Source organism: Arachis ipaensis, chromosome B10 (genome assembly GCF_059453495.1).
Source record: "Arachis ipaensis isolate K30076 ecotype BB chromosome B10, ASM5945349v1, whole genome shotgun sequence".
NCBI classification, from domain to species: Eukaryota; Viridiplantae; Streptophyta; class Magnoliopsida; order Fabales; family Fabaceae; genus Arachis; species Arachis ipaensis.
This window is the reverse complement of record NC_142435.1, coordinates 143,260,801-143,284,038: the sequence shown is the minus strand read 5'-3', so window position 1 is coordinate 143,284,038 and position 23,238 is coordinate 143,260,801. Positions and strand designations below refer to the sequence as shown.

Below are 23,238 nucleotides of genomic sequence, written 5' to 3'. Positions count from 1 at the left end.
TTTTTTTGGATGTTTGAATTCGGGAGTACGGACAAATTTCATGAAACTAGCTAGTCGCGTGGCTATCCCTGGATATGCACCTTGCATTGGATCAACTAGTACATTGGTTGTTGGTGGGGTACTAGATGATCGGGACACCATTCTTTTGGTTACAAGCTTTGGGGGCCTTGCATTATGTTGCACTATACTAATCTCCATCTATAAAAAATACGAAGTTAGTGAAATTTGAACAAAAAATAAATTGGCATAGTAGTTAAATTTAAAGAATAATTTAAAATATACCATTACCTGTAAAGAGTCTTCATTCTGAGACATAATTGGTTGGCTCATGCCAAGCTCAATCTCAATCTGACCTTCATGCTGAATTTCTTGGTGTTAAATTAGAGGTATATTGTTATTAGGTGCACCAACTTGAGATGGTACATCAGCAGGTGGAATAGCATGAGAAGAGTTTACAACTGGCGTAGCAATGGTAGGAACAGCAGGGTTGGAATTACCACCATTAGCAGTAGCAGTCGCAGTTGCTATAGTAGCTGCCACTTCTTCAGCCTTCCTTTTTGGACAATTTCTCTTGGTGTGAGATTTTTTCCCACAATAGTGACAAGAACCTTCTTTATAAATCCTCTTCATCTTGGTCTTTTGCTTCTTGCTTCCATCAGGGCTCTCATCAGCATCCTTTCTATGTTTTTTCTTGGGTGCTCCTGGCATCTTTTGGAATTTCGGATCTTGTAGTCTGTTATGTAGAGACTTCTTCCACATTGCTTGGCCAAGAATATGATTTAAATGGAATGCATATGTGTCATTATATGCATCCATTGTCAACCACTTGTGGCAAAATTTATCAGGACATTTTTCGGCCCTAGCCAACAGTACAAACATGGACACAAGGCATCCCTGCACTCAGAATTACAATAGAGACAACCAGTAATATATCAATATATGTGTATCAAAAAATTAAAACATGGTATCATATAAGATTAATCTTGATCATGTAACAAAAAAGAATTCATTAACTACTACTTAGTTACCAAAAATCACATGAATATAGCCTCTCTTCCAAATCAACTATCATATTGGTTAGGTGGTCAATGACTTCAAACTTTTTATACTTTTTGTCTCCAGACCATACAGGTTCCAACTCTTTGATTCCTTCCTTATCTTCTCCAACCTACTACGCTGTATTAGGGGTAAATTTTCAATGTGACTCCTAAGTTTCACCGTAGTCCTAGCAATTGTCCTGATAGTATACATTCTAACCTCTTCCAATAGTGTGATGATGGGTTTGGCTCTGACCTCCTTAATTCGTGAGTTGAAAACCTCACAGGCATTGTTGTGAATATTGTCCATCTTGGATACATTACTAAAGAAAGTTCTACTCCATGCATCCTTTGGCCACTTGCTCAAGTATGACCATGCCTCTTCATTGAGCCTCTTAATTCTTCTCATTTCCTCAATCCACCTTTCTTGTGTTGTTGACCTTGCACATTCCCACAATAGTCTTCTAAACTCACTGTCCTTGCATTACTTGTTAAAGTTTTTCTACATATATTATACACAAAATCTGTGATGGGCATTCGGAATGACTTTCCAAAGTGCTGAAATCAGCCCCTATATAAAGTTAAACAAAAAATCACAAAATGTAGTTACTCTCGAGTCTCAGAAAGATCCCTGAACTAGTTTTAATGAACTCAAACTGGTCCCTGAACTAATTGTAATAAACTCAAAATTAGTCAGTGTCCTCAAACCAGTTGTCGAGGGCATGTTGGGAACCAACCACCTATATTGCTCGATCTTATCATAGCCAAGATATTTGTAGTTGTCACGACCCAAAATGAGTCATGACCGGCGCTCAGGAAAATAATCCTATAGCAAGCCTAACATAGTCAAATATAAGTTCAATAAGCAAGTACAAATATTTTACAAGTTCTAAAATAAATAATTATATATTTTTAACAAAAAAAAATTAAAATAACTAAGAATGGTTGGTCCTGCCTGTGACATATGGAGCATGTACTTCTAGGAATTCGACAAAGAATAGGTACTCATTGCAGACCATTACTCTTGAATAGAAAGTCTCACACAGTCAAATATTTGTTCCTGAAAAATATTTTTAGAAAAACGGGGTGAGTTTTGCAACTCAGTGACCAGACAATACATCTATAATCAACATGAGACTATACAAACATTATCATCAAAATAATTTTAATTAGAAAGTAATAGTTAATAATAATAAGTGAATCAATAAGGGAGTTCTCATACAGAAATCAAATCAAAAATCCACACCTGGGCGGCTCCACCTCTATGGGTAGCCCTTTCCTCTTGTGTGTCCTAACAGAATAACAGATCTAACGTGTGGCCTACACGTTAGGCTAGCAACACCCCTGCTAGCTGGAGTCTGAGTTAGATGCATCTAAGTTAACGTCATAACCGCCGTTAACTACGGTTTTCTAATACGAGCCTCCCAAACCAATTCCAAACATATAATTTCAAATACAACAAATATTTTATTTTTCAAATATATAGGGTATCAAATCAAATCAAATCAAATCAGATAATACTCTCTCATCAGAAATCTTTTTCAATCATATTTTTTCAATCATGAGAGATTTCAAATATATTTCACAATTTTTAAAATAAGTGAGTACCAACAAATACTTCAATACTTCAAAAACAGATATTCAAGTAAAATCAAACATTTTGGAATAATGCAAAACTTTAAAAAAATATATATAGTCTCATGTATAGTTCCAAAAGTATAAACTTCATAAAAATGAGTTATTTAATTCTAATAAATCAATTATTTTAATCAATTCAAAATCGTTCAAAATAAATATAGCTATAATTCAAAGATCATAATAGATGTATATATCAAAATAATTGCAGATGCACAATCAAACAATTATAAATGTAAAGCCTACTCAAAACGTAGTCCCAAGGGACTGAAGATACCAAACCCAGAGTGCCAAATTCAAGGTAAGAAGGATTGAAGTGGAATGAAAAGAATGAGCGTAGAATTTGAACCGGAGTAGCGACAAGATAGAGCTGGCCATAGTTCTCGATTGTTGAAACTATAATCCAAACGCGTCGACGGAACCTTTCCTCTCAACCCGAAACTGCAGCAGCTACAACCTCAGCTCCAAATCACTTTCTCAGCAACCACAACGACTCGGACTTTAGGAAAACAAGTAGCGGCAGCACCGGTGGTGGTTCCGGCAACAACAGCGCCATACCCATTGACCAGAAACCCTGGCAGCGGAGACGGCAGAAGAACGGCGACCTCAATGTGACTTCCCGGCGGCCAGAGGTGCAGTGGCGCTTCCGGCAGCGGCGAGCCACTCCAGCATCCCCTTGTGCAAGCTCTCTTCCTCCGACAGCGACCCAGACGGCGGCGGTGAGCTCGTCGCAGTAGCTCCCCCGACAGCTAGCCCTCCAACACGACAACAACACAAAGGCTTCCCTCTCTCTCCTCATGTTCACCTCTTTCTCTCTCCTCCATCGTTGTTGATGATGGCGGCAACTGGCAGCAAGGTGTGATGGGTTCGGCGGCTCAGTGGGGAGGGCAGTGGCAGGACACGCAGCGGCGGTCCTCTCTTCTCCCTCGCAGCGCAGCTCTCCCTCCATTCTTCTCTTCTTTATTCATGTGATTTGTGTGTGTGTTTTAAGTGAGGAAGGGGGTTTGGGGAGGATGACGGCTAGTGAGGACTGAGGGTTGAGAGAGTGTTTTTTTGTGTGATTAGGGTTAGGAAAAAAGAAAAGGAAGAGTGGCCCACAATTTTTTTTTTATGAGTTATTACAGTAGTAGTCTCTGACTGAAAAAATATCCAATGTATCTGTATTTAACTCAAATAATTCTAAAATTTGCTCCCTGCAATATGTCAAGCTTCCATCTTCATTTCTGACAAATAATCCTCCATGGTGATATATAATTTTAATGAATTGATCTTCTCTCTGCGCACAAAATTTTTAAAAAATGGTTAACAACAACTAGAATTAGTGTGCTTGATATAAATATAAGTTGTTATGAGACAACAACAAACCAAATTAAAGCACAAAAACCAAATTTAGAACATCCATAGATGAAATAGAAATAAAAAAAGGAACGATGTACAAAAATAAATACTAATATCTTCCCCACAAAGGTTAAAAACTAGGAGGACAATTCTATGATGTGTTGTATTATCTCTTATAGGAAAAATATAATTATTCTAGGTTCTCGAAAAATAAGATCAAACCAAAAAGTAATGTTTCCAATAAATTTAGTAAAACATAAAAATACAATTCAAAATTAAGCAGCAAGTCCACAGATAACTTATTTATGCATTGTTTGGATTAAAAGAATTTGTAGAAAAATAAAATGCTGGAGAAAAAAATAGATGAAAAAATCAATTTTTTATTGTTTGAATTAACAAAAAAATTGAATGAAAAACATAAAAATATATGTGGAGCTCATGTAAATTTTTTCTCTTCAAAGTTGCGAAGAAAACTTATGCAGAAGTGTAAACATGGGTTAAAATACAGAGTTACCATTTGAATTATAATTTATATATAATATATAAAAATATTAATATAATTTTATTCTATTATAATTTTTTCTCTTCTTACTTTTCCTTCCATCCAAGCAAAAGAAATTTTTTCCTCTATTTTCTTTCCATTCATTTTTTCTTCATCTAAACACACACACAAAAATATACTTTTTTTTTTCATTTTGTTTCCTCACATTTTCTTTCTTTCTATTTTCTTTCCTCTTATTTTTTATCTTATATTCAAACAATAGCTTAGTGTTTATCTATTTATCTTCTATTAATATTGTTATTACAAGGATACATATGATTGTATAAAAACGATATAACCTAAACTTTGATTATTTGAGAATTTATTGAGTGGCTAGAATAGCTCCACATCACAAACCAATGAATGCTAACAATAGGGATGATCACAAAAACAGCTAAAAAAGGTATTTGCAAGGATTACTCGCATTTTGGGGCTAGACTCGTGAAATCCTCACGACCTGCCACCCGAAAATGAATAAGGACTTGGGGTGGCAAACGGGCCAAAATCCGTCAGGCTGACCCGCATAACCCGACAAAAAAGGAGGGTTGGGCTGGAAATTTGAGACTGTCAAACTTAAAAAGTCCGCATACTCCGCACCACCTAATCCATGAGCTTTGGCGGGTTTCGGTGGGACGGTGCAGGTTTTTCCGCTGGACCAAGCTTTTATTTTGTTAAGACCATTTTTTTTACAAATTTTTTTGATGTTATTAATCTACAAGAGGATGAAAATGATAATTGAAGATGTTCTAAGTTATATTTTGGATTATGTTTTTATGTTTGATTGATTATAAACTTGAAGATGTTCAATTATATATTTTGGATAATATTTGTTTTGCTTTGGGCAATATTGATTTTATTATTCTATTTCAAAAAATTTGATTTATAATTATGTTTATTACATATTTATAATTATAATTTTTTTATATTTTTAAAAATTATAAATTTATTAAAATTATTGTAAAATTATATATATTGTTTAACATTTAATGATTTATAAAAAAAAAAGGAGAGCCCGCCAACCCGCCAGCCTACTATTAGGCGGGGCGGGGGAGAAATTTAAGACTGCCTTACTAGGCGGGGCGGGGCAGGCTAGCCCACCAGATCGCGGACTTTTGGCGAGACAGGGCACTTTCCTGTTTGCCACCCCTAATGGGGACACAGACATAAGTACCCACCCCATGGAATAAAATTATTAATTTATCCTAATTTATATATATATATATATATATATATATATATATATATATATTCATTTCTTGAATTTAGTAACCCTAATTTCTGTCTCCAATTCGAATTCTTCCTTTTTCTTTCAGACTCATTATCAGTCTTGATCCCCTCTCTCTCTAACTCACTTTCTCTTCCTCTCAAGTCCGTCACTACATCGCTCAGTATCGTCCCAAAAAATTATGTTATGTTATTATGTTGGAATATATTTTTATGTTTTCTCCTTTTAAAGTGTTATTTTTCATAACGAATATGTCATAAATTGTGTTAAATTATATTGAACTGATTATTTTATGATTATTATATTATGTCTTTTTATGTTAATTTTTTTCAAAAGTTTACTGAGGAGATTTGCATTCTCTAAGGGGTAATTAAACAAGAACATACAATGATAGAGAAGGAACGGAGGCATTTTTTTTTAAATAGGAGTGAGAGATGGGAAGGGGGCTTCTCACGCTCCTCTGAGTATTCATTACCATATCTAACTAGCAACGGAGATCCAATCTGAGTCGATTTAAGAGGGGACGGGTGGACTTCATTTGCATCGGGCCTTTAAGGTAATGAACCTAAGTCGGATTTGGGACCCTAACAATGGATTTTAGTTGATCTTGCTTGCATTGAGGTCTTACTAGGCCCAAATATATCTTGAATTAATATTTTGAGTCATTGTTATAGCAAATACTATACTATTTAATATTATAACACTTAGTATATATAAAAGTTGAATATATTTACAAGATATTTTTTTAATTCAAATTAAAAAAAATTAATTATCTCTTTTTTAGTTTTAAATATTATTTTTTTAATGTAACGAAAAAGTAAAAATAACAATAATAACTCACATAATTAAAATAAATAATTTTAATATATACATGACACTATATATATCAAGGATTATTATATATGATATATAATTTTTTCTGTAATGACTATTTATATAATTTATTGAACAATTTTTTTATCTTAATATTTAATAAATTAACATACAAAATATTATTTAACATACAAAATAAATAACTTAAGTCATCATCCAAGGCAATAAATATAATAGTGCAAATATTTATTTATTTATTTATTAGTGGTGAAAAATATGTAAATAGTATAAAATGATATTTTTTAGTATAAAAGCAATAATAAAGGTTATTAATTAAGTTAATTACCTAATTAAAAAATTATTAAATTTTTTTTAAATAATAATAACAAATAAGATCACTATTTTTACATAATACAAAGTTTATGAAGTAAATTTTGGATAATAAATCAATCCTCAATAGATTATACATTAATTCTGTCAAAAAATAAATAATTAATACATTGGATATTATTATTTACGTACTAATATAATTAATATATATATATATATATATATATATATATATTATCGATTATTAAGTTTATAATAATTAATTTTTAATCCAATTTTTGGTAATTAAAATTTAAATGATTGAAATTATTAAATATTAAATATTTTACATTTAACCAATTTATTTTTTTTATTGAAATAAAAAAAGTCATTAATCAATTCTAAATTTAAATTTAAATTTGAGTAAGAAAATAAAAAATATTTTAAATTTTATCTCACTAACCAGAATTAATTTCAAGATAAGAAATTATTTTGCATATCATATATATATTGTGGGATAGTATGGTCATTTGCTATTTTTTAATGGTAAATATTGTCAAATAAAATGGTGTAAAAAATTAGAAGAAAATATATTTATAAATTTAGGAAATATTAATTTATTTTTCAATAGAATAAATTATATATTGAATAACAAAACTTATTATTGGTTTCTCTTCACACTAACTAATACTCAACAATGGTGTTTTGGTACACCATGTTATCAAGAAATATTAATTGATCTAATAACTTTTGTAATGACATAAGTTTATGAATTTAAAAATTTAAAAATTATTTCATAAAATATGAAGTTTTATCAAGTAACAATGTTGATCATATTATTTTGACTTTAAGAATGAATACGTACCAACAAATAAAATTTTTTTAAGTAAATTTCAACAAAGACAAAAGTCCATAAGTATTGCTATTAATGAAAAATTAATCTATCTTAAAGACAAATACATTTTTTTTACGGATTTTCTAACTCGACAAGTCGAGGATTAATTCACCACATATTGATGCTCTATGTATTAAGAGTGAGATTCGAATTCTAAATACTTGCTTAAGTAGACAAATGAGATAACCATTCAACCAATCCAAATTGATTAAAATAAATATTAATTATTTTTAATATTTTTAAATTATAAAATATTTATAATAATAATTACTATATATATTTTTTATTTAAATTTTAATAAAAAAAATTTATATAATTTTATGTATTACTCTGGGAATATACATTAGTTGGCATAAAAAAAACGAATTTTATAATTTTGTACAAAGTAAACAACAACTCAAAACAAAATTTTCATTTAAATTTAGAATGTGGACCGTGTTCCGTTCTTGGCAGTTCAAATTTTGAATTTAAATTTTCATTATAAAAACCGCAACTAATTAACCAGTTAATTAAGTAATTAATTGCGCAAATTAGATTTTGAAAAGTTAGATATAGAATTTGAGGATTTAAAGGTGATTTTTGGACTCAGTGGGTCTTTCTGAATCAGAAAATGTGCTTTCTGCAAAAAAACCATGAAAAATCGCGAACCAAAAGTTGAACCGATTTTAAGTCTGTCCGATACCGCACGAGAAAAATATTAAAATTATTAAAAAATTAAAAAATTATTAAAATTTATTATTTTTAATCATTATTTTAAATATCAATCTAATTTATTTAGTTTAATAATTCAATAATATATTTTTATTTTTATTTTTAAATATTAATAATTAATTAATAACTATAAATAAAATAAAATTATATATCTAATTTTTTTAATTAATTAAATTAATTTAATATAATAAAATTAATTATAATTATCTTTATTCTGAATCTTATTATTTAATTTGATTAACTTTAATTTATAAAAAAATTTAAATATATAATATTATTTTTAAAACAATAAATTTTAATAATCTTTTAACCTTTCTTATATTAAAAACAATAAATTATCTGTCCAATTGTTTACATGATTTATCAAATATTATATTATCATGCATAGTAAGGCTGGATTTTTTTATTTAAATAAATAAAATAATAATAATAATTACGAAAATAAATATTTTAAAAAATATTTATCGATTTGCATTCTCCAGTCATATCTTGTTTACAGTGTAAACGAGATATGATACGTCAGCTGCAACGTGGCTATCTCGTTTATACTGTAAACGAGATAAGACTGAATGGCGTCTATCAGTATAAGTCGTTTACATATTGTTTCTGGACCCCGTTTTGACTTAGTCAAACTCTTTCTCCCCTCTTTTTACCTTTTTCTACTATATTTGAGTCCGATACGGTGATGGCACGCCAGGCGGGGAACGACAGGAACATCAACAGACTAAACGAGACGTCGCATTACGCCGGGGCGGCCGACTTCGAGGTTAGTTGCATTCTGTTCGGTTAATCTAAGTATATGGACATTGTTAGGGTAGTCTCGTAATGACAAGCACTGAGTAAAATGCTTTAAGGATTGGACTGTATCATGAATTTAGAACAATATTTGCTTGTGTAAGATTGGTATGACTTAATTAGAATTTGCTTACCGACATAAGTAATTTAGAGACATCTGTAAAGTAGACACATGGTAGTATTTTCCTAAGTAGTAGTAGTACTTTGTTATTAAGTAGAGTACAAAAATTTATTATTATCTCTTTATAGGTTAAAATTTTGTTTTTTCATTCCGCAGAGGCCTCGCCTTCTACTGCCCAGGCGAGTCAGCCAAACCTTTCCTCCATTGGACGCCATCGTCCCGTATCTGGCTAAGACCGGATTCGGCGATACGGTGCCCCTCAAGGACTTCACATTTGACAATTTCCTGATTTCGGCACTCGTGGAGCGATGGCGTCCGGAGACGCACACGTTTCATCTCCCATAGGGTGAGGTCACTATCACCCTGCAGAACGTGGCATACCACCTAGGCCTACGTGCACACGGGAACCCCGTTAGGGGGTGCCTTCGTGACTTTGGTAGGTGGTACGGCACGGAGACGTGGGCCATGGTGGAGCAGCGGCTTAGTGTTAGGCCTCCGATGGTGGCACAGCAGGCTGCACAGAGGAAGGAGTCGTTCACGTTGAAGCTGGTTTGGTTGCGTGATCGTGTCTGCCAGATGCCCCCAACCGACGATCCCGAGACCCTCCGACAATATGCCCGATGCTATATTATGTTACTGATCGGAGGGAATCTGTTGACAGACAAGTCCAACAACCTGGTGCACGTACGGTGGCTACCGCTTCTCCGGGACTTCGCGGAGTGTAGGGGGTTATCTTGGGGCTCTGCTGTGCTCGCCTGGACTTACCAATCACTATGTTTGGCGGCACAGCGGGGCGTCACGGACATTGCCGGTTGCACTCCGCTTTTGATGAGTTGGATTTACCAGAGATTTTCTCAGTGGTGTCCACCAGATAGAGGAGTCTATCAGTATCCGCTAGCTGCGAGGTAATCGAATATTACTTTTTTATTTCGCGTTAAACATTGTCGTTAATTCGCATGGTTTTTTACTTAATGAATTGTATATATCTCTGTTACTGTCAGGTTGGTTGGATTGCAGCAGCAAAGTAGGGATCAGCATCAGGGCAGGGTCCTGTACTGGAGGGTATCGATCGACCGGTTACGGTTCGATGAGGTTAGTCATGAAAGTAAATATTTTGTTATTTAAAATACTTGCTGTGTTGTAATACTTGTTATTTTTTTACACGTTTTTATTCAGTTTGCATGGATGGTGTATGATGACCCTGCGCTGCAGGCCCTGTGCCCGCACTGGTTCCGTGAAGAGGAGGAGTGGGGTACATGGTTGTCGGCTGTTCCGCTGGTCTGCTTCAATATTGTCCGGTTTCACCACGTTGATAGGGTAAAACGACAGTTCAATGGGGAGCAGCCAGTGCAAGGCATTCCAGTGAATCTTGACAGATATGAATGTTAGTTAATTTCTTCAAAGTTATACATTAGTAGTTGTTTGTTATTCTGATACTGATACTATTTTAACAATAGGTATCTGACCACCACTGATCGTGGTGAGGATGTCTGGTGGCCGGAGCGACTCCAGCAGTGGTACGACGGTTGGAGGCAGAGGTTCGACCCGGGTCGCAGGATTACCGTGCACCATACATTCGACACTAGGCCTACCGGCGAGTACTACGATTGGTGGCGTGGTGCTTGCCGTGTGAGGCATCTATCGGGGCAGAACATTTTGGAGGACCCCAGGCTGGTAGAGTTGCCCCCTGACGTCCAGCCCACTGCAAGCCAGCCGAGAGACGATCTGACCCTTCCGAGGGGCGTGCCGGATCGGAGGAGACGTGCGAGGGAGGTCATAGAGGACACTTGCCGACCTGCTAGGAGGAAGCGAGGCCAGAGAGAGCGTCGACCAGGTGAGCCCGTCAGGAGGGAGAGGGCCAGGCCTCGACGGGCTAGGGGTGACACAGACTCGGAGGAGGAGGCGGAGTTCGACCGTCAAGAGGACCAGGGAGACGTACCAGTTTACGATGTCGCTTCACCTACAGGACCGACTCCTCCACCTCCTCTCCCTCCCTCGGGGCAAGGAGCGTGGCATTCATCAGGTTCCAGTGGGCAGCAGTCTCGGCCAGCTTGGGATACATCACCACCAGGTTGGTATGAGGGAGGTCCATCCGGAACAGGTGTCTCCAGAACACACTCATCCTCATCCCACTGTTGGACTAGTTGGTGTCACCACTATCCTCCACGTAATCCTCGTCCGACTCCTCCTCACCCTCCTCTGCCTCATCCACTGGAACGACGACATGAATGGGCGGTGGTGCGAGGGGTCGGTCGTCCTGTACATAGGTCGAGTGTACGGAAGGACCACCGCCACTGTGTCCCACTTCTGCAGAAAGCTCCATTACTTGCTCCACCATGATCCTCCCATGGATGTCGAACATCACTCGCACATGCTCATCCCCTAGAAGTCGGAAAAACCGGAAGACTCTGTTACCCATGGGAGCCAGCAACCTATACGCCACCCTTCCGATTTCTCTCGCTTCTATACCACTAACCTTGCTCAATATCAAACTCCTCAAATCGGACAACGTCTCCACACGCTGAGTGCGAAACAATATCGGATCCTCACACTCAAATGTTATCCCGTTGTCGCCGTTTCTCATACGACAATTAGGATAAACAAGCACAACTATGTATGGACTATCACTGGCCATTAATGCCTTGTATTTGTGAGAAATATGAGACACAAAAAAGATAAAAAAAAGTTTGTGAAGAATATCAAAGGTTACACATTCATTTATAGCTGGTGGGACTCTACTCCATATATTTCGTTTACACTGTAAACAAGATGAACATTGCATGTATATTGTTTACACTGTAAACGATATATATATCTCGTTTACAGTATAAACGAAATATAACTGAAAACGTACATCGATAAAAAGAAAGATTTATAAGAAGGTATGGTTAAAGAATTTAATTTTAATATATTAAGAGTGTAAAATTATTTTATATTTATATTTAATTATATAATGTTATATTAATAAAAATAATTAATTTTTATATTAACTGTGTAACTAATTATTTCATTTCTTATATTAATTTTGCATGTGAGTAGTGTTTTTTTTAATATAAAAGAAATACAATTAACGGTTGAGATTTAATCATAAATTTTTAAAATTGTTAGTTTAATTAAGTAAGACAAATAGTAAATTTTTCAACCACAAGTAATATAAGGATATGGATATCGATACTATTTTGATTAGAGCATATTAACTTGAATATTTATTTTCTTTTAAAAGTTGAAACACTATCACTTAAGTAGTCGCCATCCACGTGTGCACAACAATCATATAATGAGTAGTTCTAGAATATTACATAGCATTAATCAATATATAATATTGGAAAATTTATTGGATGCTCTGAGAATAAATAAATGTATTTTTTTGTGTTTAAATAAATAAATGTATTTGTTCTGTATGTGTTATTTATTATGTTGTTACTATCAGCGCGAGGTTAGTTTATATTTTATTAATGTTTTTAAAATTTAAATTAAAAATAATAATGAACTCATAATACTGATATAAAAAATAATTAATTTAACAAAATATTAGCTTACAATCAGAACATCTAAAAGATTAATAAATTATAATTCAAATAGCATAATTTTTTTATACTCAACTAAGGAGTCACGAATTCGAATCTCCCTATTTTTAATAAAAAAAAAAATCAGAACATCTAAAGAACTATTTCTCATAATATTTTGCCTTCAATTTAACATCCTTTTCCAGTCAAATTGATTTTGATTTATATGCCATATTCATGATCCCTTTTCTTGTATTATTTCATTTATTTGTAGCTTTTCTATTTCGAGAGGGATTTTATGATTTGGGAGTGAATCCTCTTAATTGTTAAAAAAAATTGAGAGTGTAAAATATAATTTTTAACTTTTTATAATTTTTTTTTCATATTTATTTTTTATCTTATTTATAAAATTAATGATAAAAGATTATACTTTACTCTCTTAATTGTTAAAAAAAATTGAGAGGATCCATTTTGTTTCATATAGAATATCTTGGTATGTAGTCAAAGTTATTAATCAAGTTGTTTAATTTTTGTCTTCCACATAGAATGAGTACGCCTGTTACCAATAATGTGCCAACCATATACTAAAATGAATGGTAAAAGTTGTTATAAATAGAGTTATGTATGTATAAAGAAAAAAGAATAATAATCCGTATTGCATAACTAAAAGGAGAAAACAAATATGGAGTAATATTGTAGTAAACCATGGTTTTAAATTACAAGCCACTTGTTGAATCATGTAATTGTGCTACATAGGGGTTACAATATATATTCTATCCGCGAGTATTTAATCCGACTCTATTCAATTGGATAGGATTGTCAACTTAATTTACAGCAAATAGAATAGAGTGTAGATAGAATTTTCGTGCGGTCGAGTAAGGTGTGGATCGAGTTTCAATCCTATTCGATCAACTTGCACCTTATATATGTATATATTATTATATACTTATATAAAAATATTTTTTAAGTGGATGTTGAACTAAAGATTTCTCACTAAATGCAAAAGATTCTTAACTACTAAAAGAAGATCATTAATTGATAATTTAATATTTTTTTACATAAAAGTCAGTTATATTTTAAATTATCATTAAATTATATAATAATGTTATATTTTTTTGTAACTTGCAGATATAATCAGATACCCGCAGTTAAGAACGGATAGAGTTAGAATTGAGATATTCTCAACCTACGAATAAAGTAGGATTGAGTTTATATAAAAATCTCAACTTGCGAATAGGGTTAAGATTAGCTCCAAACCATATCCTTCTCATGGTCACCCCTAATGCTATATAGGATACATATTCACTTTAAATTTTTAGAATATCACAACATCATTGCAATAAATAGGTTGTACCAAGGCCTTATGAACTTACTAAGGTTTGTTAAGTAATAAATAGATTTATAATTTCAAGTTGTACAAACAAACTTGTCCCTCTCTCTCCAAATTAAACAATCTCAGTGACAGCAGGTGAATACTTGATAATAATTGAAATTGCATCAACTACTGCAACTATTTCTGTATATAGTTTATGAAACTACAATTTAACATCCAATAATAAAAATTAAAAGTGAATCGTTAAAATAGTCTTGTAAAGTTTTACTCTATATACCAACTAGTCCCCCAAATTTTTTAATATTAATCATATTCATTTTTACCTTATTTTTCGTATATGCTGCTTTATTTTCGTTCATTTAATTTGTGAATTTATCATTTCTAAGTTGTAGTCGTTTTAAATTTCTGCTAAAAATATTTGTGGCATGAAATTTTTAAAATATCACGCTCACTTTAAAGGAAATTGAATATTTCCTTTTTACATTATATTATTTTTTATTTTCCCAACCCCCATTTCTTTCAATTTATATTTTATTCAAGTGTAGCTGTGTAGGTTTTTTTTAAAGGAATACACTTTGGGAAAATCATTAAAATCAGTAAAATTTTATGAGGATTCCTAGTTTATGTTAAAATTACATTACAAATTTGTGAAAGGTTTATAAATTTACAATATATTTAAAATATTACTGTAGTTTTTATTAAGAATTTAAATCCCTACAAATTTAAAATTCTTTTAGAAGTGACAATACTACTCTCGAAATCGCGAATATTTACCTACTACTCGGTTGAGACAGATTTTGACGGTAGAAGATATGAACAGAATTTTAGACAAGATGGGACAGAGTCAAATTTAGAGAATATTCGCCCTAATATATATTTGAATATTTTTTTTATGACTATATAATTTGAATATGTAATGTATTTAATATATATAAAAAATAATATTATTATTTAATATTATATTATTTTTAAGTTTTTAATTTAATATATGTTATGTATATAATTATGATTATATAAAATTTGAAATTTAATTCTACTGATTTTAATAATTAATAAAAACAGGTAAAAGTGAGATAAATATTCGCAGAAGCGAATTAGAGTATAAATTTTTTACTATCTATAAATAACAATGGGACGAATTTTATATAAACTATTATAAGGAGGAATAGAATTGAGTAGGACAAAAATTCATCTCTATATATCCATTTTGTTGTCAATCCCACCCCTCCCTCATGTGAGTAAAAAATAAGAATATAGACCAAAAAAATTAAGTAGAAACAAATATGATTAGCGTTAGAAAATTTTAAAGATTAATTTGATCGAGTGAAAACTTAAAATGCCAATTTAACTAACAAACAAAATTTAAAGGACCATTTTAACACTTTACTTTTCAATAAAAGGAAAAAGGACCTACAACATGCAATGGATTTTCCCTCCTAAAAAAATTGATAGTAGTTTTCTTATTAGTAGGATAATTCAAATATGTTTTAATGCTTTTTTAAATACCTAAAAAGATATTTATAATTAAAATATGCATTCTGAATATGAAAAAAAAAAAAAAAGAGAAATATATCGCAACAAGAATATGATAAGATTGTTTATTCTAAAAATTTTACTTGATAAATAGAGATACATATAAATAATTATATATCTAAAAAAAAATATATGCATTTTAAAAAGAGATTAAATCTGGTATTCAATTTACGTTTAATTTGTTAGAGATATAATTATTCGCATGTCTCATCTTATCAGTTTAAACTTTAAAAAAAAGAATATCATGATATAATATGAGAACTTATGTGAAAGTGGTGAGTTCTGGAAGATGAAAGAGCGACTTCACGAAACTCAGAGAAGGGAGAGTGTGTTTCTTATTCACATCTCAATCACCATTCCACTTGAAAAATGGGAATGCAAAAACTATCCATACAAAATAATACTGTTGATATATATAGTCACTAATTACTCTACTGCTAACTAATTCTTCTCTCTTGTACAAAGTAACTAAGTCACTGATAAGTTTTGTAACCAACACTATACACATAAGCTCACTACACTAACTAACTAGTAGAAGTGTTAAGTCATGTAACACCCCCTCTCAAGCCAGAATCAGTTACATCTATCATTCTGAGCTTGTCATGACAGTCTTGAAACATCTTTGGAGTTAAGGCTTTAGTCAATATATCTGCAGTTTGATTAACAGTTGAAACAGGAAGCAATTTTGTCACTTGTTCTTGCCATTTGTCTCGAACAACATGACAATCCATCTCTATATGCTTAGTTCTTTCATGGAAAACTGGATTGGCCGCAACATGCAAGGCCGATTGACTATCACAATATATTGCAATTGGCTTACTCAATTCAATCTTCAAGTCTCCAAGTATATTGGTGATCCACTGCGCTTCTCTGGTGGCCATTGCAAGGGCCCTATATTCTGCCTCACATGAAGAACTGGCCACTGTGTTTTGTTTCTTGCTTTTCCAGGATACAATAGAAGTTCCTATGAAGAAGCAGTACCCTGAAATTGATCTTCTTGTGTCTGAGCAGGCTCCCCAATCACTTTCTGAAAAACCAGTTGGTTCCAAGTCAGTTTGGGATGAGAACATTAGACCCAGGGTAGGTTTGGCCTTGAGGTATCTTAATACTCTGATGGCTGCTTCAAAGTGTTTGTCAGTAGCACAGTCTAAGAATTGGCTTAATTTTCCTACTGCATATCCAATATCAGGTCGAGTATTGGTCAAATAGAGTAATCTTCCTACTAATCTTTTGTATTCAGATGCTGAATTGAGTAAACTCCCTGAATCTTTTGCCAATTTTATTGTGTAATCCATTGGTGTAGTTGCTGCCTTTGCATCCATTAATCCATACTCCTTCAATAGGTCGATGCAATATTTTCGTTGACATACTGCAATGCCCCTCTTGCTTCGAGCTATTTCAAGGCCTAGAAAAAAGTTTAAGTCACCCAAATCTTTGATCTTAAACAAATCATGCAAGTGCTTCTTGACGGACCCAATTTCATCCATGTTATTTCCAGCAACGATTAAGTCATTTACATATACCAAGATGGCTGTGAATTGTGAACCATGACATTTTGTGAAGAGACTATAATCATTTCGAGATTGAGTGTAGCCAAAATCGATCAAAGTAGTTGATAATTTGGTGTTCCATTGTCTACTGGCCTGCTTCAAACCATACAAGGATCTGTCTAATCTACAAACTAAGTCTGGTGAAGGCAATGTTAAACCTGGAGGGGGTCGCATGTATACTTCTTCAGCTAAATCTCCATGTAAAAATGCAGTGTTGACATCTAATTGGTGTACAAACCAATTCTTTACAGCTGCTATTGACAAAATTATCCTCAGTGTGCTCATTTTTACCACGGGACTGTAGGTTTCAAAGTAATCCACCCCTGCTGTTTGGGTGAAGCCTTGAGCTACCAGTCTTGCCTTGTATCTCTCCACAGATCCATCAGGATTCAATTTCAACCTGAACACCCATTTGCACCCTACTGCCTTTTTAGCATGAGGAAGCTTGGTAAGAGTCCAAGTCTGGTTTTCCTTTAGAGCAATTAATTCTGCATAGATAGCTTCTTGCCAGTTCGGATCACAAACTGCCTCAGCATAGGTTTTTGGTTCTTTGTATTTGGCCTGGTTGGATTTTTGTGTGATTGACTCAGGTGATAAAGGAAGGAGAGGAACTGGAGACTCAGACTCAAAGAAAAGAATGGAAGACTTGTCAAAAAATTGATCTGCCTGGTTTAGTAACATATTTGTGTAATTTTCAAAAAATTCTTGAGAAGAACATGATGAATTGTGTGAAATGTTAGAAAAATCATTTGCTGATGCATTCATGCTATTGCAGTGATAATCATTGAGGTATGTGGGACGTCTTCTTTCTCTTAAGGGTCTTCTAGGTTGTGATGCTATGTCAGGATATGGATGCTTTGAGTTAGTGTGGCAATGTGGTGATGGATGTAAATTGTTATTAGAATTGGTTTGAGTATGTGAGGTAGAATCTAAATGAGATGATAGATGCATGGTATCTAACCAACCTTGGGAAAAAGAAGGTTCATCCGAATCTAGAAATGGATCCTCAAATAAAGATGCATGATGCAATTTTGGGACAGTTTGCATTTGTCTATTATTTTTATCATTGCTTGAAAATTCCTGTAATGCAAATGGGAAAAAATTTTCATAGAATTGAACATTTCTAGAAATGAAAATGTTTCTACTCTTAACATTGTAAAGAATGTGTCCTTTAACTCTATCTTTGACCCCCAAGTATACACACTTGTGAGCTCTTTGATCCAGTTTTGTTCTATGTGCTGTTAATGTTGATGCATATCCGAGACATCCAAACACCTTGAGGTATGATATATCAGGTAATTTTTGTTTCAAAATGTAGTATGGTGACTGGTTTTGCAGTAGAGTACTAGGAATTCTGTTTATTAGATGCACTGAATGTCCTACTGCAAAGTTCCAGAACCTTTTAGGCATGTTTGAGTGAAACATCAATGCTCTTGTAATTTCTAAAATGTGTTGATGTTTCCTCTCTACTATGCCATTTTGCTGAGGAGTCTCAACACAGGTAGTTTGATGTATTATACCCTTAGATGCATAGAAATTTGGTAGCTTAAATTCATTTCCATTGTCTGTTCTAACCTTTTTAATTACCATGCCAAACTGAGTTTCAACCATTTTAACATAATTTTTCACCAAATCAGCGGCTTCTCCTTTTGATTTCATAAAATACAGCCATGTAAATCTACTTTTGTCGTCAACTACAGTTAAAAAATACTTGAAACCAGAAATTGAAGCTGTATTTATAGGTCCCCAAATGTCCATATGGACAATGTCAAATTTATTTTCACTCTTTGAAACTCTAGTTGCATACGGTAATCTTTTTTGTTTTGCATAGTGACATGAGTCACAAGGATTATTACAAGCAGAAAAATTCAAGTCATTGTATTCTTTTTTCATTACAACAATCCTATCATGAGGTATGTGTCCTAATCTGAGGTGCCAGAGCTCAGAGTTATCTAATTGTGCAGGCTGAACAGCTAGTGCAGATGCAGATGAAAGAACAGATGAAGATGCAGATTGTGTAGGCTCAATAGCCAGTGCAGATGTAGATGGAAGAACAGATGAAGATGTAGCTTGAACAGGTGTGAGGTTTTCAAAAGCATACAAGCCTCTTCTCTGTTCAGCTACACCAATTGTCTTCATGGTAATCTTTTCCTGAATTTCACAACCAAATTCATCAAATGTAAGTTTTAATTTTGAATCGGCAGTCAATTTAGACACAGATATTAGATTAAATTTGAATGTTGGAATGAAAAACACATGAAACAATTTAAACTGGTCTGAGAATACTATGGTTCCTGCATATTGGGTTATTGTATTGGTACCATCAGGCATATTAATAAGAACAGGTTTTATTTGATATAGGCATTGAAAAAATGACTTTGAATAGGCAACATGATTTGTAGCACCTGAGTCAATGACCCAGGATTTTGGACTGAAAATGGACATTGACATTATGTAAGATATACCTTGGTTTGACGGAAGTGTGGTGGCAACAATTTGATTTATGCTATGCTTTGGTTGTGCATCTTGCTGATTCAAGAGAGCTAATAATGCTTCCTTTTGCTCTAAAGTAAAGCCAAGCTCAGAATTGCCGAATGCTTCTTGAGACTGATTGCTGTTATCATCACTTTCTTCAGCAACCAAATTGTTGATAGAGGCACCACCATTCTTGAAATGAGGAGGGAATCCATGCTTTTTATAGCATGTGTCTATTAGATGGCCATTTTTGCCACAATAACTGCACTGCTTTGAACCTCTTCCAGTCTTGTGATAATTGCCATGGCCCCCCCTACCTCCTTTGCCTCTACCCCTTCCTCTAATAATTCCACCATCAGTTCTTGCATTGGTTATCAATGCCTTCCCTTCAACCATTTCATTCATGTTAAACTGCCTTTCTTGCTGAAGCAAATCAGAAAAAACTGCATCTACCTTGGGCAATGGTTTCATCAGCATGATTTGAGATCGTACAGTAGAATATTGATCATTCAATCCACGCAAGAGTCTTACAACACTTGAGTCTTCCTTATAACCTCTCAATATATTCAATTCACAGGTGCAGTTTTCAGAACATCTTGAACAGATCGGGATCGGGCGCAAATTATCTAATTCTTCCCAAATCTCTTTCAATTTTGTATAGTAAGCAGTAATTGTTAACTCTCCTTGTCTTGTAGCAAATAGATCTTCCTCTAGTTCTGCAATTCTATATATGTCTCCGTGACAGTACCTATGCTTTAATTCTTTCCACAATTTCTCAGCAGAATTTATCCACACTACACTCTTAGCTATCTCAGGGCTTAAAGATTGATTAATCAAAGAAATCACATATGTGTTAGATCGTTCCCATGCTTCAAACAATGTAGTTCCTCTTTCAGGTTTTTTAATTGATCCATCTACAAATCCTAGTTTATTCTTTGATGTAAGTGCTCTCCACATAGCTTTCTCCCAAATTTGGTAATTGTTTCCTACTAAAGGAGTCGAAAGTAAAGAAGAACCTGAATTTTCTCCGGGATGCAGAAAATAGGGACTCACTGGATCCAATGCAGGATTTGATTGCGTTCTTGTTGCATTCGATTGCATAAGATTGATCTGGTTAACCAAACTTGCAAGAGCCTGGATGTCTACAGAAGAGAACGGTGGATTGTTGTCTGACGCCATTTCTTCAATTTCTTGCTCTGGATTCAATTTTAAAGAAATTTTAAGAACTGATGGATTTGTGGAATTTTCGCCCTAGAACTCGCTGATCGGATCACTATTTGTCTGAATTAGCTTTGTGCAGAACAAAGTAGCTCTCATCAGTCTCTATTGTGTGAGTTCAAGGGAGAAGGAAGAAGAAACAAAGAAGAAGAAGAAACGGAGTAGAAGATGAAATCGAAGAAGAAAGAAAGAAGAAGAAGAAGATGAAATTGAATTTGCAAGAAGAAGGAATTGAAACTGCATGCAGGTTAATTGAATCAACAGGGAGACGAAATCGAAGTTGCATTCAAGTTTCTTTCGAAGTTTCTCAATCCTTCCATCCACGCTCACCGCACCATGTGAAAGTGGTGAGTTCTGGAAGATGAAAGAGCGACTTCACGAAACTCAGAGAAGGGAGAGTGTGTTTCTTATTCACATCTCAATCACCATTCCACTTGAAAAATGGGAATGCAAAAACTATCCATACAAAATAATACTGTTGATATATATAGTCACTAATTACTCTACTGCTAACTAATTCTTCTCTCTTGTACAAAGTAACTAAGTCACTGATAAGTTTTGTAACCAACACTATACACATAAGCTCACTACACTAACTAACTAGTAGAAGTGTTAAGTCATGTAACAACTTATATGATTAAGATGTCTAATATTAGATCGTTGTTATTTTAAAAAATATATATATAAAATAAATAAAAAAAACTTATATAAAAAATTTATACAAATCTACAAAAACAAAAAAAACTCTTATATAAGAGAATAAGTTAGAGATATAATTATTTTTATGATTTTTTTATCCATTTAAACTTTTAAAAAAAATAATTTTCATGATAATATATGAGATTTATAAAAGACAATTTTTTTCGTTTTATCATTAAGGATCTATCATGTCAAATTGTCGGCTAATTTTTTTTTGGTGACTAATTGTTTGCTAATTTGATTGAATAGCACATATACTGTTTATATATGAGAATTAATCTCTATACATACATTATTAACAATTGACCAAATCAGTTCATTCATATAAAATATATGTTTAAATTAAATTAAATAATATATTTTTATATATAATATATTATTACGTATTTAATAACTAATTTTTTACATGCACGTAGATTTTTATCTCAGAATAAGATAACATAGTCTAATTTTTGTATTGATCATCTTTTTCGTTTGAGTTATTTGAAATGAAGTAATAAAACTATTAATAATAAGGGTGTTGATTTAATTAGTGGTAGATGCTCACTATACAATAGTAGTCTAAGAAAGAATCAATATTCCACTCTTGAAAAGAGACTTTTGAGGAGTAAACTTGTCTATTTTCAAAAGAAGATAGTTTCTTTTGTATTTCCTTCACATTTTACAAATGTTCTTATACATACTATTTGTGTCATATAGATACATAGTACAAAAGTTATTTTGACACTAAATATCTTTAGTAAAAGATTATTTATAATATAAAGCAAGGATAAATGGACGACTGCTCTCTATGTATGGGGAATTATCTTCCCATTTCATAGACACCTATTAGCATTAAGTCCCAAAATATATGAGATTAACTTTACATTAATTTAATGAACTTAATTTTTATATGCTGTTCAGTATAAGTTTTTATAGAATAATTAACTATATATTATTACATTAATAAAAATGCTTACTTTTTAAATTTATTATTTAAAATATAATCTAAACACATAAATCTAATGAGATAATCATGTATATAAAATTATTTATACTGTATTAAAATTAAACTCTATAATACTATACACTTTTCTCTCTTTGTATTTGATATTTAGATTTTATTATTAGAAATGTCATTAATTTGGATAAAAGAAAAATTAATCGCTTTCAGTATCAAATTTTCTATTTATAGAATTCAAATTTGAGATCAATCACGGACATGTTTTAGTGTTTTATAACTAAACCAACTACTATCCATGTATTATTGGTACTTGTTAAATATATTTTTGTAAATATTGTTATATTTTTCTAGTTTCTTACGATATTTTTCAATCCGACAAACGTCGACAAATAAGTTGTTGCATATACAAAACATAATTCGAACTTCCGAATCCCGACACTTATTTAAACAGATTAGTGAGTTAACCACTAGACCAACCTAACTTAATTATAAATATTGTTATATCAACGTTCAAGTTTGATGCTAAACAAAGTTCTTAATTTTTTTTAATTTCAATTCAAT

The 23,238-nt window shown here is 32.8% G+C and overlaps 2 protein-coding genes across 2 annotated transcripts; both read right to left on the bottom strand.

Annotated features, from left to right (window-relative positions):
* Positions 1 to 3,141: 3,141 nt before the first annotated feature.
* Positions 3,142 to 3,621, bottom strand: LOC148581982 (uncharacterized). Its single transcript, XM_088484790.1, has one exon. It carries the CDS (start codon positions 3,619 to 3,621, stop codon positions 3,142 to 3,144), a length of 480 nt encoding a protein of 159 aa, XP_088340916.1.
* A 15,837-nt stretch (positions 3,622 to 19,458) lies between these two features.
* LOC148581981 (uncharacterized) lies at positions 19,459 to 21,636 on the bottom strand. Its single transcript, XM_088484775.1, has 2 exons — positions 19,808 to 21,636; positions 19,459 to 19,493 (listed from the first exon to the last, which is right to left on the bottom strand). Exons 1-2 carry the CDS (start codon positions 20,994 to 20,996, stop codon positions 19,459 to 19,461), a joined length of 1,224 nt encoding a protein of 407 aa, XP_088340901.1. The 5' UTR covers positions 20,997 to 21,636.
* Positions 21,637 to 23,238: the final 1,602 nt, after the last annotated feature.

Bases quoted from the DNA above. Each gene is read 5' to 3' on its own strand.
- LOC148581982 (XM_088484790.1), bottom strand. From the start codon at position 3,621: ATGGAGGGAGAGCTGCGCTGCGAGGGAGAAGAGAGGACCGCCGCTGCG.
- LOC148581981 (XM_088484775.1), bottom strand. From the start codon at position 20,996: ATGGCGTCAGACAACAATCCACCGTTCTCTTCTGTAGACATCCAGGCT. The intron at 19,494-19,807 runs GTATATCTTACA...TGTGAAATTCAG, and splicing joins CACACTTCCGTCAAACCAAG to GAAAAGATTACCATGAAGAC.